Genomic DNA, 22,200 nt, shown 5'->3' on the forward strand with positions numbered 1-22,200 from the left:
TTGGAAGTTCGCACAAATAATTATGATTAGTAAACCAAATAAACCACCAAATATTACTACTTCATATAGACCAATCAGCTTACTTCCAATAATGTCAAAAATCTTAGAAAGACTTCTGCTCCAAAGATTCTCAGAAGACATCGGAATTAATTCAGTGATCCCCACACACCAGTTTGGTTTCCGCGAAGCCCATTCAACTCTACAACAGTGTCATAGGATTGTCAAAAACATTAATGTATGCCTCGAAGAGAAAAAAATTTGCACTGCTGCCTTCCTGGATATAGAACAAGCCTTCGACCGTGTTTGGCATGATGGTCTCCTGTATAAACTTAAGTCATCCTTTCCCACTCCTCACTATCTACTCTTAAAATCGTACCTCACAGAACGTCACTTTCAAGTCAGATTCCTTACAGAAACCTCTCATTACTATCCCATAAAATCCGGTGTCCCTCAAGGAAGTGTCCTGGGTCCCCTCCTGTACGTCATATACACTGCTGATATTCCAACAGTAGCCATGTTCGCAGATGACACCGCCATAATATCCATCGATGATGACCCCCAAGTATCATCAGGAAACCTTCAAATACACATGAACCTACTACAAGACTGGATGAATAGATGGAAAATCAAAGTTAACCATACTAAGTCTAATCAAATTACATTCACCAACAGGAACATCATATGTCCAAGAATTAGACTGAACAACATATTACTACCAGTAAAAACAGAAGTCAAATACCTGGGAATGACACTTGATCAAAAGCTCACTTGGAAAGCACACATCTTGGCAAAAAAAATCCAAATCAACATGAAAATACGTCAAATTAATTGGTTAATAGGCCGAAAATCACAGTTATCCACAGATAATAAACTTCTCTTGTATAAGTGCATAAGAAAGCCTATATGGACATATGGGGTGCAACTATGGGGCTGTGCAAAGCCTTCTAATACCAAAATCATTCAGAGGATCCAATCCAAAATACTCAGAATGATTTTCAATGCGCCGTGGTACGTTAGTAATAAAACACTACATGATGACTCTGGAATACCGTTCGTTGAAGACGAAATCAGCAGACTAACAAGAAATTATTTAGAACATCTGCCAGCCCACCCCAACGAGGAAGCAAGACAACTACACCTACAACCAGAAGTCAGACGAAGATTGAAGAGACAGTGGCCAACAGACTTTATTCACTAATTTTAATTTTAATTTTAATTTCCATTTCAATTCTAGTTTCAAAATATAATCCTACACTGATTTTATTTGTTAGTGTTAGTATTGGGAGTGTTATCAGTGGATAATTTCTCCTCTCATGTATTTGCAATACTCACATTTACTAATAGCTTGTAATAGCAGATTGTAAATTTACAAATTTAATAATAAAAAAAAATTAAACGAAAATTTATATTTTAACACTCTAACTGCCAGGTAAATTCAGAGTAAATTTTGTACCGGTTCTTCTGGGCCAAAATATTTTTTTCTTTTTAATTACTCTATTTATGTTTGTTTTTAGCAAAAATCATAAAATCAGATTTGTTTTTTGGTTATTTTTGTAAAAATTGATGTATCCTCATATGGTGCACGCGGCCTGCGATTGTGAAATTGTTACTAATGTCTCGTTGCAGACCATGTGTACCACAGATGGACACTGAAGGTCAAATGGTCTGAGTAGTGTGTATTAGTATGAGCAAAATGAGGAGGGGGTCAATGAACCGAGGCCGGTCTAGACAACATTTAATAGGGTTACTTAAAATAGGGTGGAGCGAATTAACCAATTAAGATTGTACACAATTTCGTGGTCAAAATGACTAATTATAACAATAATTAATTATAAATTACCCTAGAGTAATCTAAAATAGGGTGGGGTGATATAAGATATTACTGCATGCAAAATGAGGGTGGGTGATTTTAAATAGGGTGAAGCGAATTAAGATTGTACACAATATCGTGGTCAAAAATACTTTAGCAATTTCCAATTAAGCACTGGTCAATCTACCCACCCCGCAGAATATTATGATTAGTTTAATTAACTCCATTAAATATAAAAAGCCAGTTGCGCCAAATAAGCAAAAAATAAATTATAATACTTTACATCATTAATTATTGCAGACAATCCCACTCAACAATATTCAAATTAGACTAACCAATTGAGTAAATTGAAAAGGATAATAGTTTAATTAACGACAACGAATTATTTCTGGCACCCTCATTTGACATTATTTAAATTGGGGTAAACGTTTAGGTAACATTAAAAGGCCATTAACTCAAATAACAAAAAAGAAATTATATTAATTTTGAATCAATAAATATATGATATGTATAAGAAGAAATGGAAAAGAATAAAAAAACCAAATATGAATATCGTCAGAACTTGATCTTAGATGGAGGAGAAACGATCAGTAAATATACGGAATATAAATAGCCGGGTATAAAAAATCATAAATGATGAAACACTGGACGGAGCCAATAAAACAAAATATTCAGGGAAGGAAACCTTAAAAGTCTATAAAAACTAAAATGGAGACGTTTTTACTTTTTTATTTTACGGGTTTTGACAAATAAAATATTTAGAGTAGTCTATAAACAATACTGATATTTTGGCGTTTGTTGATTACATTATGTAGTTATCAGTTGGATTTATATTCAGTTATGGACGTAATTTCAATATTTATAAGGATTGTTAAGGCAAAAAATGTTAATTTTATAATATCCTTTAAAATTGTTTAACAATTTAACAAACAACGGTAAAAAGCGAATATAGAACACCGTAGTTAAAAGTATAATTACATATGGGTGTGAAGTGTGGCAATTGAAAGAAAAAACAAAACGAATGCTGGAAGCTACTGAAATGGATTTCTGGTAAAGATCTGTGGGAAGATCAAAACTGGAATGAGTGACAAATGAAAGAATAAGAGAAATAATGCAAGTCACACACACAATAGTTGATGAGATTAAAACCAAACAACTTGTCTGTTCAACGTTCAAAGAATGCGTGAGACCCGAATTCCACAACAAGAAGAAGAAGACTCAGAAAAAGCTGATAGGAAGGAATAGACAAGGATATGGAAGAACACCCTGGAGACGAGTTGTGGAGAGACAGAGAAGCATGGAGAGATGGCATCAAAAGACGTAGAACGTTATAGGTTGATTATATAAAATTGTTTAAAATACAAACAACTTCATTTTATAACATTTTGCTTTTTATACATATACATAACACATTATATTTATTAAATAGAAATGAATTCAGCGTGTTATCAGCTATTCCATCGTTATAAAACGCTTAATTCTAAAACGGAAATATTGTCTGGTTTTTAAACCAAACAGATGGTACATGTAGTATTAAAAAAAATTACATGGGGTGAATATAATTAACATTTTTCGAGCGCAATTGTAGAACCCACATATTTGCGGGTGAGGTTTTGGAGTTTTATCTATACAAGATATGTATAATACAGGGTGCCCGTATAAGCGATCCCCTATTCTAATTATGGTAAATATTTTGCAAATTTAGATCCACGATAAGTTGCCAACACATATGTGAATTGCTAAATAACAAGTGTTATAGAATACGAGAAAACTCTTAATTATAATTAAAAGGCCATTAAAATTTAATTGAAATCCATATAGGGTAACTAGCACATTAGGGTTGTAACAATATATGGTGTGGTCATATGCTATAAAGGATTAAATCTCGAGTTTTCGCTAAAAAATGTGCTAAAAGGGAGGAATTTTAATACTTTTAGATTGGTCTGCCCTTTCCACTTTTTCAAAAAGTTATAAAAAGCCGAGTACTGCAGATTAATTTAGTAAAATAATCCTTAGAAAGTGTCGGTATTAATATTATAAAAATGAAAGTAAAGTTGCCGGTTCCAGAAAGTTCAAAATCCAGCGCGAAGATTATTTCGCACTTTAAAAAGTCACCAAAAGGAAAGATGTTTGCAGAAGTCTTAAACTCTTCTCTGGAGTTAATTGAGGGGGACATCCGTCATCACCAACCTATGAAATATAAAGAATTCGAAGAGCATGTCACACTATCTTCGACTCCAAACGAGAGCAAATATGAAAACATTTCATCGGAAAGCGAAGATGAAGGTGATACCTGTTTAGAAGAAAAAAAAATAGAAAATATCATTCAAGAAGGGGACTTTGATGAAAGCATGGAAGAATGTGTATTGCCTGGTCAAAATAATGCAGATAAAATAGACCTTAACACGACGACTAATTTTGATACAATCGACAAAAACGTGCAAAGCCAGGATGAGGAATATAATGTGCTTCTTAAAAACTTTGTTAGTGAAAATAAGCGTTTCTTGGAAAGCCATGAAGTTCACAGACAAGTATTAATTAAAAAAATCAGTGCGTATGAAAGGAAACGCGATAGAGCTCTACAGAGCTTAACTAGTGTCAACAAGAACATTGCAATCTGTAATCAAATTCTAACGTCTATTTACACATGCAAACCAGTGGAATAATATTTTGTATATCACTTTAATATTACATAAACATATTCTAAAAAATAAAAGTGCCTAAATGTTTAAATGTGTAAAAATTCCATAAAATCATAATATAATCTGTTTCGGGGTGACAAATTGTGTTCAATGCAAGCAATCTAGTGTGCAAAGCTAGGATGAAGAATATAATGTGCTTATTAAAAACTTTGTTAGTGAAAAACAATCATTTTTGGATAGCCATGAAGTTCACTATAAAATAGTTTAAAAAACATTCAAACTTGTGCTATTGGAATATAATTTCATTTTTAATTGTTATATCTTGTTCTAAAGTGTTTGTCGAATGTTAAATTATATAAAATTAATAAATTAATACTATTAATTTTATATAGTCAAACAAAATATTCTAAAAATACAAAGTTTTACTTTTATTTTTAAAATATTAATACTGACAGTTTCTAAGGATTATTGTACTAAAATAAAAAATTTTATAACATTTTTTGGTTTTTTATTTCATTTCCAAAATACGTAAGTAAAAATCAGTACAAAATTTTATATATAGGTACCTATATATATATATATATATATATATATATATATATATATATATATATATATATATACATATATATATAATTTCATGTTGGTTTATTTATTTAAAATAATGACTATTACCTCTAAAAGCAAAATATTATACTTTCTTTTTGCGATGTATAATAGATAAGAAAAAAAAACATACTTTCTTAAAAATATGTATTCCAAAATAAATAATCACACACCTAACATATTATATATAATTTCATATTCGTTTATTTATTTAAAAGTAATGACTATTTCCTCTAAAAGCAAAATATTATACTTTCTTTTTTGCGATGTTTAATAGATAAGAAAAAAAACATACCTTTTTAAAAATATGTAATCCAAAATAAATCACACACCTTAAACAGAAACATTGCACCAAGCTAATATCAAATAACATAAACACTTTAAGCGTCTATATTCTTAACTATTATATTCAAAATATAATCTTTGTCGGATCGCGGCCGCATTAAACATTTCACTAAGCTAGTATACACACACAAACTGACCGCGTTTGACCCACATACCTTAGTTAACTGCACGCCGAAAAGCGCCAGGTGCCTCTTTGGTATTTTCGTTTCAAATTTACTTTTAACCATTGACGGAGTTAAGTTTATTATACCAAAAAATAAATTAAATAAATTTAAAAAATTATTTGCCGCTTTATTTATTAAAACTAAGAAAAAATATTTTGGATTCTTATTTCGCAAATACAGGTGTAGTCAAAACTTGAAAAAAAATGTTTACCTAATCATTTTAAATAAGGGTAGTAAACCCCATCTACAGAAATTTTGTCAAAACAATATATTCTCATATATTACTAATTTGAAAAAAAAATAACCAATTCAAAAATATATAATTCATTTTTTTAAAATTCAATACAAAGGTGCTAATTTTTTTTAACTTAGTTAACTGCATGCCGAAAAGGCAGCGCTAGGTACCTGTTTGGTATTTTCGTTTCAAGTTCACTTTTAACCATTGACGGAGTTAAGTTTATTATACCAAAAAATAAATTAAATAAATTTAAAAAATTATTTGCCGCTTTATTTATTAAAACTAAGAAAAAATATTTTGGATTCTTATTTCGCAAATACAGGTGTAGTCAAAACTTGAAAAAAAATGTTTACCTAATCATTTTAAATAAGGGTAGTAAACCCCATCTACAGAAATTTTGTCAAAACATTATTTTCTCATATATTACTAATTTGAAAAAAAAAATAACCAATTCAAAAATATATAATTTATTTTTTTAAAATTCAATACAAAAGTGCTAATTTTTTTACTAGCAGGTAAATAACATATTCCCACCGCTGTATTTATGAAAACTAATAAAAGATAAATATTATATATAAAAGAGCCTAAAAAAAAGACACAAAGTTTTTAAAATGGTGTATTTATTGTTATAGATTTGCAAACAATGCAGTATTTTGATAAGCAGTAAATGTATAAATTTTTATTACAAGTCGCACAAATACGTGCACTCAGATTATCCGCAGTTCCACTAGAATGTTCCGTTACATGATTCGTGTGAATATACGTTGGTACTCCCCTAAGAGTTTCGAAAAAACACGATGGACACAGACTTTCATTGTCTATAATATAATAATGTTGGCTTAAACAAACTGTTCCTCTACATTCGTATGCCAAAAAGCGTACATTATTGACCTCATCCACTTGCATAATTTTGTTGTCCACTTCGGCGGAATCAGTCTCTATCACTTCATTTTCTTCCAAATCTGATAGGTTTTCCGTAGATACCGAAAAAACAAAACTTTCATCCGTGGAGACATTGTCACTATCTTCTAATTCAAGTATGGCATCCAAAGGGTTTATAACTTCTTCATCCATTGCTTGGTATTCGTTTTCTAACACCATTTTAATTCACAAAAAATACAAGTGTATCATTTTATATGTTTTCAAGTAGTAGAGATAGGCGGGTTCGGTATGTATTGGAGGGGGGTGTTATAATTATCTGCTTCTCACATCTAAAATAGAGCTAAAGGGTGAACTATATCAACATTTTGGTCTCTAGAGACAACATTTGGTCAACAGTGAATAATTAGAACTATGAAATAATTATGATTAATTAATTTCTAAACAAGGGTCAATTAAATAAGCCCCTGAACATGTGGGTGTCTAGAAAACATCTGGTCTATTTAAGATTAATGATTAATTTCTAAAAATTGGGGTGAACGACACGCAATAGTCTAGACAACATCAGTTCTACTCAAGATCAATGACCAATGTCTGAAAATAGCATGGTGGGGGTAACATTCTCATAATATCATTATACTATTTAAGGCAAATAAGCGGAACTCCTCAGTAGTTTATCGAGAATCATGAATACGTGTACTATGTGTAATAAATCGTTTTCGCGCTCAGATAACCTCTCCCGACACAGAAAAACATGTAAATACAGAAATGTGAATAGTGATAGTGAGCATAATGGGGATTATTATATTCCCAAAAAAAGATTAAGACCACTTGGATTGGAAGTGATAGATGCCAGTGTTTCCAAATTAACACATGCGTTTAAAAACAGAATCGCATCTTATCGTTTTTATAGTAATAAGAAAATGGATTATCATGGATTTTTAAATGATGTTAAACCCAAAGTTTTGAACATCTTGAGGGAATATCTACATCTGCACAATATCATAAAGGTAAATTTTGAAATATTTAGTCTTTATCTAAAACCTGATAGTGGCCTATCAGATATCAAGTCCATGAACACATGCAATACAATTATATCTATTAGCACTAAGATGGATGAAACATTTGATGATTTTAAGAAAGCACTGATGACGCAAGCCTCAGAATTTCAAGAAAAAGATTCAAATTGGGCATTACAGGAAATAATGTTTTTAGATGTTAACATAAACAAATTTAACTCTATTTCTGCATCAACATATATTCGTCTCCCAATACCCATAGTAAGAAAACATGCTATTTTAAATATCGAAAACAGAGATAATAAGTGTTTTGCGTGGAGTGTTAACGCAGCTATTTTTCCTCCCGTTGGCAACCCAAGCAAACCAGAATCATATCCACCGTATGATACTTTGTTAAATTTTGAAGGGATTGACTTTCCGATGAAACTGAAAGATATTAAACAGTTTGAGACCCTTAATAATATTTCAGTAAATGTTTATGGGCTAGAATCCAATTTCGTAAATAATAAAAGGCAATATGAAATAATTGGCCCACTTTACTTTACAAGTAATCGTCATGCCACTCATGTAAACCTTTTGCTTATAACAAATGATAAACAAAGTCATTATTGTCTGATTCTAGACTTGGTCAGACTTGTAAAAAGTCAAAAAACAAAAAACACTCGCAAAGAATATTTATGTGATGGATGTCTACAATTCTTTACCAAAGAAGAAAAGCTCAATAATCACCAAAAGAGCGACTGTTTACATATTTACACAGAACTTCCCACATCAAGTCCTAAAATAAATAAGTTTGGCGAAATGGTGCCAGAAAATATACTAAAATTTATCAACATTCAAAAAATGTTGCCTGTACCATTTGTTGTGTATGCGGACTTTGAAAGTTTGCTTAAGCCCATAGATTATGCTGAACCTTTTAATGGAAACTCATATTCAATCAAAACAGCTGAACACCAAGCATATTCGTTTGCATTTTACCTTAAATGCAACTATGATGATTCACTTTCAAAACTAATAAAATATGAAGGAGAGGATGCTCCCAAAGTATTTATACAGAAACTAGAGTGTTTAGTAAATGAACTATACACGAATCACCTTAAACATATTAAACCAATGTTACCGTTAACAAAAGAAGAATTTGAAAAACATGTGAGCGCTACTGAATGTTACTTGTGTAAAAAACCCTTTAATCCTTTTAATCATAAAGTAAGAGATCATCATCATTTAACTTCAAAATATCTTGGGCCAGCTCATAATTCCTGTAATATAAATTACAAACTCTCAAATTCAATACCTGTATTTTTACACAATATGAGCAATTATGACTGTCATCTATTTGTTAAAGAGCTTTCAACAGCTGGTGAAAAAGTTTCAGTAGTTGCCCAGACCAAAGAAAAATATATAACAATTTCTAAATCAATATTGGTAGAAAAGGACCCACATAAATATATTTATTTGAAATTTGTTGATTCATACAGATTTTTGGCGAAACCTTTGGATACTCTGAGCGCAACTTTAAACTCAGAGCAATGTATAGAAATTAGAAAGTATTTCCCAGATACTAAACAATTTGAACTTGTGAGACGCAAGGGTGTTTTTCCTTATTCATATATGGATGGATTTGACAAACTCAAAGAAAAAACACTACCGCCCAAAGAAAATTTCTACAATAATCTAACTAACCAAGACATTTCTGATGACGATTATGCAAGAGCAATTGATGTATGGAACACATTTGATTGTAAATCTATTAGTGACTATGCTATGTTGTACCTAATCTCAGATGTCTTATTATTAGCTGACGTGTTTGAGAACTTTAGAAACATATGTCACAAAGAATACAATTTAGATCCTTGTCACTACCTAACAGCTCCTGCACTAAGTTGGGATGCCATGTTAAGATACACCAAAATTGAACTGGAGCTTCTTACCGACATTGACATGGTACACTTTTTAAAGAAAGGGGTACGAGGAGGTGTGGCACAATGTTGTAAAAGAGAAGCAGTGGCAAATAATCATTATGTACCCAACTTTGATCCTCAACAACCCGAGTCTTACATCATGTATCTAGATGCCACAAATTTATATGGTGCTGCCATGTGTCAATATCTTCCATATGGACATTTCAAATGGGTAACGGATGTTGAAAACTTTAACTGTTTTTCGGTGAAAGATGATGCGGATAAAGGGTATGTGTTGGAAGTAGATTTGGAATATCCAGCTCATTTACATTCTGCACATAATGATATGCCATTCTGCCCCGAAAGCATGGTACCACCAGGAAGCAAATATCCTAAACTTATACCAAATCTCAACAATAAAACTAAATACGTCATTCATTATCGCAATCTTAAACAGTGTCTTAAGTATGGTCTGGTACTAAAAAGGATTCATCGTATACTAGAGTTTTCGCAATCACCATGGCTAAAAAAATATATTGACCTAAACACATCACTTAGAAACAAAGCCAAAAACGAGTTTGAGCGGGATCTCTTTAAATTGCTAAATAATGCGATATTCGGAAAGACTTTAGAGAATCTTGAAAAAAGAAAGGATATCCGCCTTTGTACTCGCTGGGAAACCAAAACAAATTCGTTGGGAGCCAGGGCACTTATCTCGAAACCAGAATTCAAGTCTTGTTCTGTGTTTAATGAAAATTTGGTTGCGGTTCATTTGGGTAAAACCAAAATAGTTTACGATAAGCCTCTCTATGTTGGATTTACAATTTTAGATTTATCGAAAATTGTGATATATGATTTTTATTATGGATACATCAAAAAGAAGTATGGAGAAGCTGCAAACTTGTTATACACAGACACAGACTCCTTGATTATGGAGATATATACCCCCAATTTCTATGCGGATATGAAAAGAAATTTAGAACATTTCGACACCTCCAACTATCCGACTTATAATATTCACGGGATACCGAAAACCCCTTCAATATTAGGAAAAATGAAAGATGAATTTGCATCTATACCCATTAAATGTTTTTATGGTACAGGTGCTAAAGCTTATTGTATAGAAGCAAATGAACTAATAAAAAAAGCAAAAGGCATTTCAAAACACATAACCAAAACACAACTGCAAATGAGTGATTACGTTCTGTTAGTTAAAAAAGGTGGTGTAATATTTAGAAAAATGTATGTATTTGTGTCTAATTTACACACCATATATACAGAACTTAGAAATAAAATTGCACTATCTGCTAAGGATGACAAACGCTATGTTATAAACGGTGACGTAAAAACACTTGCGTGGGGGCATTTTTTAATCACTTCACATAATGGTAATATAGATGACCTTATAACATTTGGGAATAAGCTGCTAGACGCTCCGGCATTATCCGATTTAGAAAATATTCCTTTGGATGAACTTTTTAAAGTCAATTCCTTTCAATATGATTCATATTTGTAAATTTTGTATAATAATTGTATATTTATATGTATCAATAAAACACATGTATATAAACAAATCTTTTTATTTAAAATCTTAAAAAATTCTATTAATACCGCAAGTATAGAAAAAGTAGAACAAATAGCTATATAATAAAATATTGGAGATATAACTTTATCCTTTTTAAATCTTTCATTATAAAGTTCTAACCATTTGGAGTCACTGCTTCTACCACTTATATGTCTAAAACGCAATTTATATTTAGTGCTGTTTAGTGGTATTTCAGCTTGTAAAGTTGGTAAAAAATGGTTTCCCGGATATGATTCCATTCTTGACCATGTCTCAGGCCATGTTTCATTTAGTGTACCATTACTGTCAAAGCACACAAAAACTTCCCTAACATTGATTGGTTGCTGGATTAAAAGCAGATTTCCCAGAATTGCTTGTAAAACAATAAAGTCAAATGATACCATTTTAATAATCTCTACCAAGGTTTTAACATCTATTTATAGTAAATCTAACACAGGCCGTGGGGAGTCCCATTTATGTGGTGGAGATTCCAATAACCCATCACGATATCCTACGTTTCGATGAGATAATCCCATGGGTCTAGTTTCACTACAAAATGTGCAAAATTCAAATACCAATTTCCACCCTTTAAATATTAAATTTCTTGGAATAAGTCTAGTTCCAGACATTTTACGACAAATAAGGCACAGCTTTTGTCGTACAATATAAAAAGAGAGTGTCGGAAATATATCCCACTCGTCACCACTAGGTTGATTATCCAAATTATCACAATATTTATACGACATGTTCCTCTTGTTTCTTATATTTTGAACACAAAACTATACTATAAGTATGCTAATTAGTTTGAGTGGGGGACTTGCGATGCGTGGGGGATGTGGTACAATCTAGTGTTACTATATCATTAGGAGTGGGGGTCTGCAAGTCACTCAGAGTAGAGGGATATAAGAGTTTTAAAAGCTCGTTAATGTGAACAGTATGCGTTCAAAAAAGTTTCGTGAACGAGTCGATCAGTTTCGTGCAGATATTAAAAGAATAAAACGCGATATTTTATTTTACGAAAAAACAAGAAATGTTAAAAAGTTACATAAAATTATTAACCAGTTAAAAAGGGAATATCAAAATAAACTTTGTATGTTTAAAAACTTTTCAAGACTTAGTATAAGTGATGCGCTTGCGTAGTGGAAAAGTTTATTCACCGGAAGAAGAAAATAGACTATTTTTCATTTCTACAGTCGAGGAGCAAAAGTGGATAGACTTGGTGTTTAAAAACATTAACCGTTTTAACAATAATGGAATGTTGTCCGAAAAGAATTGTGATGAATCAGCATCCACAAAAACCGTTGTACATGTTTACAAAAACAGAATTGGAAAGCTTTACGATACCGTACATTAGAAAATGTATTGACCCATTGGAACTATTGAAGGCTTGGTATCTACTACCCAAGAAATTTGTACAGGATTTCGAAATTCGAGCTCGACTTCCATGTTTTGTACACTTCAATCGTCCCGAATGGAGAACAGAGCTAGAAGGATTTGCCCCTGCTCAATCCAGTTGTCGTTTATGCAGGTTTGCGCTGGAAAATTTAACTAACACTTATATCGTTTGAATATAGTAATTATTTAATAAAGTATTATTTTTTAATAAGGTATTTTTATTACTTAAATAAAACATTAGGTAAGAAAAAATATTTATTGCATAATAAAATTTTTGTATAAGTTAAATACATTAGATAGTGCACATACACCAATATTATTTAAATGGTAAGGACATGTAGGTTCCATTTTCTCCAAAGCTGGATGTTCATCAAATTCCATTACTGGTGCCAAACTATACTTTTTTATATACTGAGCTTTTTCTTTTCCTTTAACATAAACGATATTAACATTACTTGTCAAGTATTGGATAATATCACGAACTTGATGTAGTGGGGTAAATCCATTATTCCAGTTAAGACCATGATAATTATTCATTAACCATACAGCTTGTTTATGGAACTCTGGATTCAACAACCTCATTGGATATGGTGGTTTGAAAAAATAATGACTAATTTTTTTGCCATCATAGAATGCCAGCTCTTTTGCGATAAATTTATTTTTTTCGGTATTAAAACCTTGCACATCTACTATTAGACACATTTTAAAGAGTGTGTTAATGCGGTATCTAACTTGTATTTATAAAACAATTTTTAGTCATGCGCATGAGACTCACATATAATACTATAGATACCATTTCTCCTCATACATTATGCACATCTCCCCTCAATCTCAACACATGCCCCGGTATAAAAATATAATAAAAAAGCAAACCTGTCAAGCATAATAATATCGATTTATAATTGTTTTACTATTTTAGTTAAGGCATTATATGTAAATTCTTTCTCGTGTAATATTAGACAATAAGCCGAGATATCAGAGGTTGTTGGCTCATCTGTCTCAAACTCTATACGTAACACGACTGATCCCGATTGAATTATTTCTTTTTGGCGAGAGCAGTCAATATGTATGAGTGGAGCAATCATTTTAAAGTCATGAGGATTAAATATGGGTTGATTCAGCACCATGTGATAATAACTTTCTTGGAAATTGCCAAACATTTCATAAAGTTTCGCAAATCTATTTGTTTTAAAATCTAATTGTAAATCATTATAGGGATATCTTTCAGAATTTAAAAATACTTTAATATTTTTTAAAGTGCAATGATCAAATTTACTCATATCTTTTGTCAATTTGGATTTTCTGTTATTTTGGAAAGCAACAATAATGTGACGAGGTGTTTCTATTTTTGTACTAGTCCTCACTGACCATGTATGGCGAGTAGAATTGTTTAGAGCAGGATATTCAATCATTTGCCAAGAACGAAATTTAATAGGTAATTCTTGATTTGTATGTGAAATCTTGTTAAGTCGTATCTGTTCTCGTATACTTGGTGTTACATGTGGTACCTCCCAATATAATTTACTAATATCAATTTTTGGTCGTTCGGTTTCATCTATGCTTACTACAGCATCAATATCATCATTTGATCTAATAAGTATTAATTCCTGTTTCATGTTCATAATAATTTTCTTAAAATCTTCAAAGAACCCTGATAGGAGTCTTAGAGGTATGCATACGTTAAAGTGTCCATTTGAATCCACCAACACGCTGTTTTTGGGGACTTCATTATTGGTTTCCATTCTATTCATTTTTGGAAACCAACCCGCGTTTTCCAATTGCAGGCTTTGATTTTCGTTGAGACTCAGGTAGTTTTTAATACTTGATACCAATCCTACATCACGTACTGAGTCAATTACTACTCCATTTAATTCATAACGTAGTTCGCGAAACATGTAAGCTATACTGTTATTAATAAATTTTAGTTTTGTTGGTGTGTGATTATCATGTGTGAGTAAGCGTCCTTCGATATAAAGATAACTATTGGCTGGATATGTAAATGCATCTAAATCTTGAATAGGAATACGTATTTCATCATTATAACCCAATTTCCCAGGAATGTATGGTTGATATGTGTGAAACTGATATTCTTCAATGGTGTTGTCATTAAAAGGTTGACCAGTAACATGAAGAATTTCCATTATACCAAAACTTTAAATCCTAGCGATTGTAGGAAGCGACGATTAGATGATGTTATTATTTTAGAAGGAGATCTCCTTATATATGTTTTTGGTAGGTGAGAAAAAACTAGAACCATTATATACGTTTTCGAAGATGTAGATTTACAGTTACTTCTTCTCCTCCAAAGTCAATAAGTTTACCTGCTTGGTTAATAATTTTTATTGTAATGTTGGTAATTGTCTTGATGCCAACTGGATAATACAAAATATTTTGAGGAGCGTCCACTATTTTATACCCAATCGGTACCAATGGAAAAAAATTATGAATGAAATGGACAGGGTTTCCATTTAAATAGCATCCTGAAGCGATGTTACAATCAACACACAGGGTGTTTGCTCCCCATATTTCCACCGGTTTATCTGAAACATGTGTTTGGTTTGGAGCTAGTAGTCGTGATTTAAAACCAAATAATACCCCGATAGAATTCATTGGGAGAAATGATATTTCTCGGTTACTCTTAATAACAACTTTAGAAGTTGATAATTGTGGAGTAATTTCTAAAGTCGCATCATTATCAATTTTTTTCATATTTTTTTGAATAAGGTTTGTAATATCATCTAATTCATAAGAGCCCTTAGGTATTTTGTAGGTATGGGTTAAATTTTTGAATTGCCAAAGAAAAACGTTATTGCTTTCATCAACATTTGGAATAGTATTAAAACTATAAAAACTGGTTAGACCAATTTCATATTCGAATTCATCTTCAAGGTAAATCGGAGGATTAAAATTATAGCTCAGATTTGAAGAGCTTCCAGTAAGCGTAAAGTTTAAAGACATTTTACGTAAACATATTACATTCTTTGCTATTTATAGTAGCTGAATAGAAAATCTAGTGAGTAATGACCGCACTTGTATGAATCGTTTTGGATTTTATCGTAGTTGTAATATATCTGTACATCACCATTACTTAAAAAATATTTGATTACATTTTGTGGCGGGGGTAAGTCTCCATATGAATCAAAGTAAATTACTTGAGATTTAGATTTTGCATAGGCTACCCAGTGTGTCCCCTCACCACTTGTTGAATCTAAATTTATAACACCACACTCGTTTTTATAAATATTTTTGGGTAACATATCTCTCATGAATACACCTCTAAAATATGGTAATGTTTTACCATACTTTATTATATCTGTATTTGTTAAAGCGTGATGAGGGAGGTTTAGTTTTTTGAATAAGGTTTTAAGTATAATCCATACCCTTTATACGGTCTTAAATACAATCCTTTGCCTTTCTGTTCCATGGCAATATTATGGCGTTTTTGTTCTTCAAGACTCATTCGATTAGCCTTCGCATCTCCAACGGCCTTGTAAATTCCTGCACCCATTCCTCCGACGGCTCCGAGTGCGCTCAATAAAGGTAGAAGTATGGGCAAAAATCCACCCTTTTTCGGTGTTTTAATTACTCGTTTTTTTTTATATGTTCTTTTACGAAGGGAACCACCTTTTTTGCGTTTAAGGCCCATTCCTAACTTTCGTTTTCCTTTCATAGCTGTTGTTACAAACCAAGCAGCTGCTTTTTGTCCAAACGGGGTCCTTTTCGATTTTACAATATCCCAAGCTTTGTTTTCTAAAATCTTATCCGCCTCGTGTCTGGTTGATAAATCAGTATTTTTAGAGTATTCAATATCGTGCTGTTTACAAGCCTCGTCTAGTTTATTGATTCCCTTATCCCCTCGCTTTAATCTTTGTTGTAAACGAGTTCCTGGTCCACAATATGAATATCCTGGAAGATGTAGCTCTAGAGGGAGCTTGTTAATGAGTGAGTTTAATAACCCACGTCCTTTTCTTTTTGTAGTTTGTTTTTTTTTCATGGTGTGCCTCTTATATATATATATAGGTGTTGGGCTATATATACCCAAATATTTTAAACTCATTTTCGCGATGAAGATTGAACCACAAAACCTCTCTCTTCCCATTACAAACCACGATGATATTACCAAAGAACTTCAGGTAAAACATGGTTATCTCTTTAATGGTGTCAAAAGGGTTTTAATTGTTGGACCAAGTGGGTGTGGCAAGACTAACGTATTATTGTCTTTAATTGAACATCCAAATGGTTTTAGATTTGAAAATATTTATTTATATTCCAAATCGTTGTATCAACCAAAGTATATGTACTTGCGAAACTTGATTGAGCCTATAAAGGAAATTGGTTATGAAGAATATAATGATTCATCTAATGTACCACCTCCAGATGATATTAAAGAGAATTCGGTAGTTATTTTTGATGATATTCCATCCTGTGACCAAAAAATTATACAAAATTATTATTGTTACGGAAGACATAAACACTTAGATTGCTTTTATTTATGTCAAACATATAGTGCAATTTCAAAACAATTAATTAGAGATAATTCTAATTTACTTGTAGTTTTTCAACAGGACTTTACAAATTTAAAACATATCTTTGATGATCACGTAAATATTGATATGACTTTCTTACAGTTTAAAGATTTGTGTTCATTTTGCTGGAAAGATAGATATGGATTTATAGTCATTGATAAAGACTCTTCCAAATCAACGGGTCGATATCGCTGTGGGTTCGATAAGTATATAAGGCTGTAAAAGGGGGTTAGAATACACAATGGATCCCAAAGTTACACGAAAACTGCTTTTATCGCGACAAGCGTTAAAGAAAAAGTATCGCAGTTTAAAACATGACATCGTTCAGTCTCAATCTGCTTTAGAAAAAAATTATAAACCAATTACTCAACCACTTAATGAACTTTTGCATAAACTAGAAACCGTTCCATCTATTAAACAAGAACCAAAGTATTCTTTTCAAGAACCATTGAGATTAAGCACACCAAAAAGGTATAAAATGCGAAAATCTAATTATCGTTTAGCTTACTCTTCTCCAAATACAAGTATACTCCCTGGGGGGTCAAAAACACCTACTAATTTTGGAGATGAATCTATTATTCCAAAAGAAGAAGTATTCACACAACAACCAGAAGAAACTTTTCAGTCAGAAGGACGAGCGAATACCACGGATGAGAGTATTAATCGATATTTTGAGGATACGCTTAGAGAATTTAATCAGATGATTACTAATCCAGATATAATGAATCAATTTTACGAAAATTATACTTCACCCTTACCAAAGAAATATATTAAAGCTAACATCGAAGACACAAAAGGTGATTTCGACCACGATTTAGGAATTTATCATGACTTGGAAACAGAAAAATTTTCTATCGGAGATTCCATAATTGATTTTGATGGAGCAGATTTGATTATTAATAATATAAGATACAAGGGAACACCGGGTCTTTATGAGTTGCTTTTCAAAGTAAACCCCCAATCGTTTAAAAAAACAGATGTTAATGAGTATGTTGATATTTTACGTAGAACAAATGCAATATATAGAAACAATAATCCTGAATTGCCTATAAAAAGTATTCCATCAAAAATAAAAGATAAATATAATTTTATTATTAAACCAGCTTTGGAAACGAGACCCCAATCATTTAGAACTCGTTTAAGTTCACTCCCCGGAAATTTAGCACAAGGGCCTGTTACCCGAAATTTAGCTAAAAATTTAAAAAAAAAGGGTGGTGCACTTTTTAGAAAATATAGTGGCAACCCATTAGAGTATAAATACTTCGATGATTTTAATGAACTTATAGATAGATTACGACTGCTTGTAGCATCAAAAGCTGCGGGTAACGACGGACACGTAAATGAAATTATATCTATAATTGAAGAACTTCGAGAAGGTAATATAATACAATAATGCCTATAAATAGATTTGGAAGTCATTTTTTAAAAAATTGTCAAACTCCTGATCTATCTTTCTCGCCATTATATTTTGTGTGTGATCCTTCTTCTTTCTATAGTAAATGTGTATTAACTTTCAAAGGAACAAAAAAAACAAACTTAAACAAAGAATATTATATGTTGGATAGTGGTTTGTTTTCACATGAATTTTCACTAAGTGGTACTATTGATTTTGTACAAATTAATGTTTCAGGTGGAAAAGTTATAATAAACTCGAAATCGGTTAACACAGAGTATAAATATGATGACTTACCAGGAGTAAAGATTTTTAAAGGTGATATAATTTCATTTAAACTAGAAAAAGATTCGTCTTTTGTAGTATATATGACCCTTCGTTGTCCTTTAGAACAAGATGTCAAACATTAAATCACAAGTCATACACGAACTCCATAAACCGGCAAGAAAAAATTTTAGACGGAGACATGTAATCATCAAAGGATTAAACGATCTGATTCAAGCAGATTTAGCTATAATGACTCCTTATGTCAAAGTAAATAATGGACACCAGTATATTCTCGTTGTTATTAATGCGTTTAGTAAATTTGTGTGGGCGGAACCGGTTAAACGAAAAACAGGGAATGAAATTACTAAAGCTATGGAAAAAATTTTGAATCAAATGAAGAAGCCACCAAAAAACCTTCAAACAGATTTGGGTAAGGAGTTTTACAATTCACAGTTTCGTGAGCTTATGATGTCACGTGATATTAACCATTACAGTACATTCTCGAATTTAAAAGCCTCCATTGCAGAGAGAGTAATAAGAACAATAAAATCAATGTTGTGGAAGCAGTTCAGCTTGCAAGGTACTTACAAGTGGTTGAATATTCTTCCTGATATAGTAAAAAAATACAATAACACTATACATTCAACCACAGGTGCTATTCCTAGCAAAGTTAATGAAAAGAATGCCAAGAAAATAATTGCGTATAATTACCTTAAAATCATTGACCCCAAGAAACATAAATTCAAAGTTGGTGATCACGTTCGGATTTCGAGATTTAGAAATTTGTTTACAAAGGGTTATTTACCCAATTGGACAAATGAGATTTTTAAAATAAGAAAAGTTAAGCAGACAAATCCAGTCACTTACCTACTAGAAGATTCACGCAAAGAAGAAATTCAAGGAGCGTTTTACAGCGAAGAATTAAAGAAAACCCGGTACCCTGATATCTACTTAGTAGAGAAGGTATTGAAAAGAAAGGGTAACAAGGTGTTTGTGAAATGGTTAGGGATGGATGTTACACATAATTCATGGATTAATAAAAATAATGTATTATAATATTAAAATAAAAACTGTTTTTTACAAAAAAATCTTTTATTTTTTTTTACTTATAGGATAAATAATCCAACATACACAGTTTTGTTTACATCTTCAACATTGCATTATATTTTACATTCTTTTCTACTTATACAGATACTCAATAAGAAAAATATACAATGCACAAAAATAAGAAGCACATTTAGATATAAATTTGTATTTCTATTTAGTTGAGTGTTTTTGGTTTTTATGTCTTTATTCATCTGGTATTTAGAAAATTTGTTTTCGATTTTCATGTCTGGTGTTGATCTATAATTTTTCTGGTGGTTAGAAAATTCGGTGTGAATTATTTGTGCAAAACTACAGTTTGGACTGAATTTGATGTGTTCTTTATAAACATCATCCGTAGATAACCAATGATAAATTTCTACATGACACCAAAAGCACCTTACAATATCTTCTTTTTGTAGATAGTAAAATCCATATACTGCTAACTCAATCGAGGGAACCAACCCCCTCCAGTTTTTAAATGTGGATAACCTGCTATAAAAATTATTCAGTTTGTCTGACTTATCTTCCAGACACATGGTGACTATTAATTTGTGAAGGATCTGTTCCTACATATAACTTAAATAATTTACAGTGGAAGGGGTAATTTAATATATTAAATTTTTTACAAAATGTATTTATTTCTATGCCTAACATCCAATACAGGATTAATAATTTTAGCAAGTTCTTTTATTCTATGTTGAAATCTTACTCTGTCAGCAGCCACAAACTCCCAATACTTCGTTCTACATGAACAAGTTGCTTCAATGTAGTGAATACGAATATTTTCACTAAATTTTATCATTGAGTAGCTCTGGAAATCTGTGAATTAACTCCAACGCCATACCGTAAGTTGTTGTATTTATATTCTTTATTGGCTCCATTATTTGTAGCCCGGTTTTAATAGGATCATTTGAATCAACCCCCAACTTTAATATTTCTAGGGAACTGGTGAATTTATCCTTTTTCAAAGTTTCCAAATGGTAATTAATTATTGGAAGTAGTATCCATAACGACGCAATGGAATTGGCACCCAAAATTATCTGTGATTCACCATTGGTAACTTTTACAACTGACATTTGTGGTAGCTGCATGAACTCTAGTTGTATTTTACCATCATTAATTGATTGTTGAGAATTTCCTCCCATGAAACTGTCAATTACAGTTTTATATGATAGAAAGTTTAACCACTCAGTTTCACTAAATAAAACACGATCTTGTTTATTACCACTGATGAACACTACCGGTTCAAAATTCAATTCATGTGCTAGACAAACAGAAACAAATTTTGAGTTCGATGGATTCAGGTAAAACCGACGTTCACCCAAAAATACGTTTCGAAATATAGCACTCATTTTGAAATTCTGATTGATGTGTGCAAGTTTTGGCTTCTTATACACATTTTTCCTACCGTACCCTACTCTATATAGCTTCTCCTCATTTTGCGTGTAATAATATCATATATTTCCCCACCCTATTTTAGATTACTCTAGGGTAATTTATAATTAATTATTGTTATAATTAGTCATTTTGACCACGAAATTGTGTACAATCTTAATTGGTTAATTCGCTCCACCCTATTTTAAGTAACCCTATTAAATGTTGTCTAGACCGGCCTCGGTTCATTGACCCCCTCCTCATTTTGCTCATACTAATACACACTACTCATGCCGATCATTGTAATATTTTTATTTTGACCTGGACAGCCATCTACACAAATTTAAATTTCTTTAACATCTCTAGAAAATTTATATTTTGATAATCTATGAAATAACGCTGAAGCTTTAACACTTGAGTTTTTTGGCAAATCTAAATCGGTCCATAGATATGTTAAAACTGTGTCAGAGTTAAGTTTCATATTAGAAATACCATTAACAATTAAAAAATTATAAAGAATATATTTGGAAGAGACGTAAGCTCCCTGATCAGGTAATTTCGGAAGAGCTAAGTTTTTTTGACAATCCATTGAAAAAACTTCTCTCTCGCTGCTGTTAGTTTTAAGAATTTTGTAAAATTCTTTTGCTTTAAGTTTATGTAATTCCTGTAAAACATTAAATTCTTTTTTTTTGCTCCTCATCTTTTTCTTTTCTTATCTCTTCCTTATATATTAAGCAAAGAGAGCATGCGTCTGTAATAGGTGTTCCAAAACCTATATTATAGTGCGTTGCAAAATATGAACGAAAATAATGTTTCTTAACCATAAAAAAGCTATCCACTAATGTGACGTAAACTTTAAAGAGCTTTCTTATATTAAGATCACATGGTAGATAAGTTCTTTTCTTGATTTGACTCCTGAAGTAATGAGATTCTAGATATTTAAAACTCTCAATAAAATTACTCATAGCTAACTTTTTTTGATTATTTTTTT

At 31.6% G+C, this 22,200-nt stretch overlaps 2 protein-coding genes across 2 annotated transcripts; one reads left to right on the forward strand and one right to left on the reverse strand.

Annotated features, from left to right (window-relative positions):
• Positions 1–7,607: 7,607 nt before the first annotated feature.
• LOC140431344 (uncharacterized) lies at positions 7,608–11,120 on the forward strand. The gene has a single exon (XM_072519280.1). It carries the CDS (start codon positions 7,608–7,610, stop codon positions 11,118–11,120), a length of 3,513 nt encoding a protein of 1,170 aa, XP_072375381.1.
• A 2,339-nt stretch (positions 11,121–13,459) lies between these two features.
• On the reverse strand, positions 13,460–14,704 carry LOC140431345 (uncharacterized). The gene has a single exon (XM_072519282.1). It carries the CDS (start codon positions 14,702–14,704, stop codon positions 13,460–13,462), a length of 1,245 nt encoding a protein of 414 aa, XP_072375383.1.
• Between the last annotated feature and the right edge of the window lie 7,496 nt (positions 14,705–22,200).

Source organism: Diabrotica undecimpunctata, unplaced genomic scaffold (genome assembly GCF_040954645.1).
Source record: "Diabrotica undecimpunctata isolate CICGRU unplaced genomic scaffold, icDiaUnde3 ctg00000193.1, whole genome shotgun sequence".
Lineage (NCBI taxonomy): Eukaryota > Metazoa > Arthropoda > Insecta > Coleoptera > Chrysomelidae > Diabrotica > Diabrotica undecimpunctata.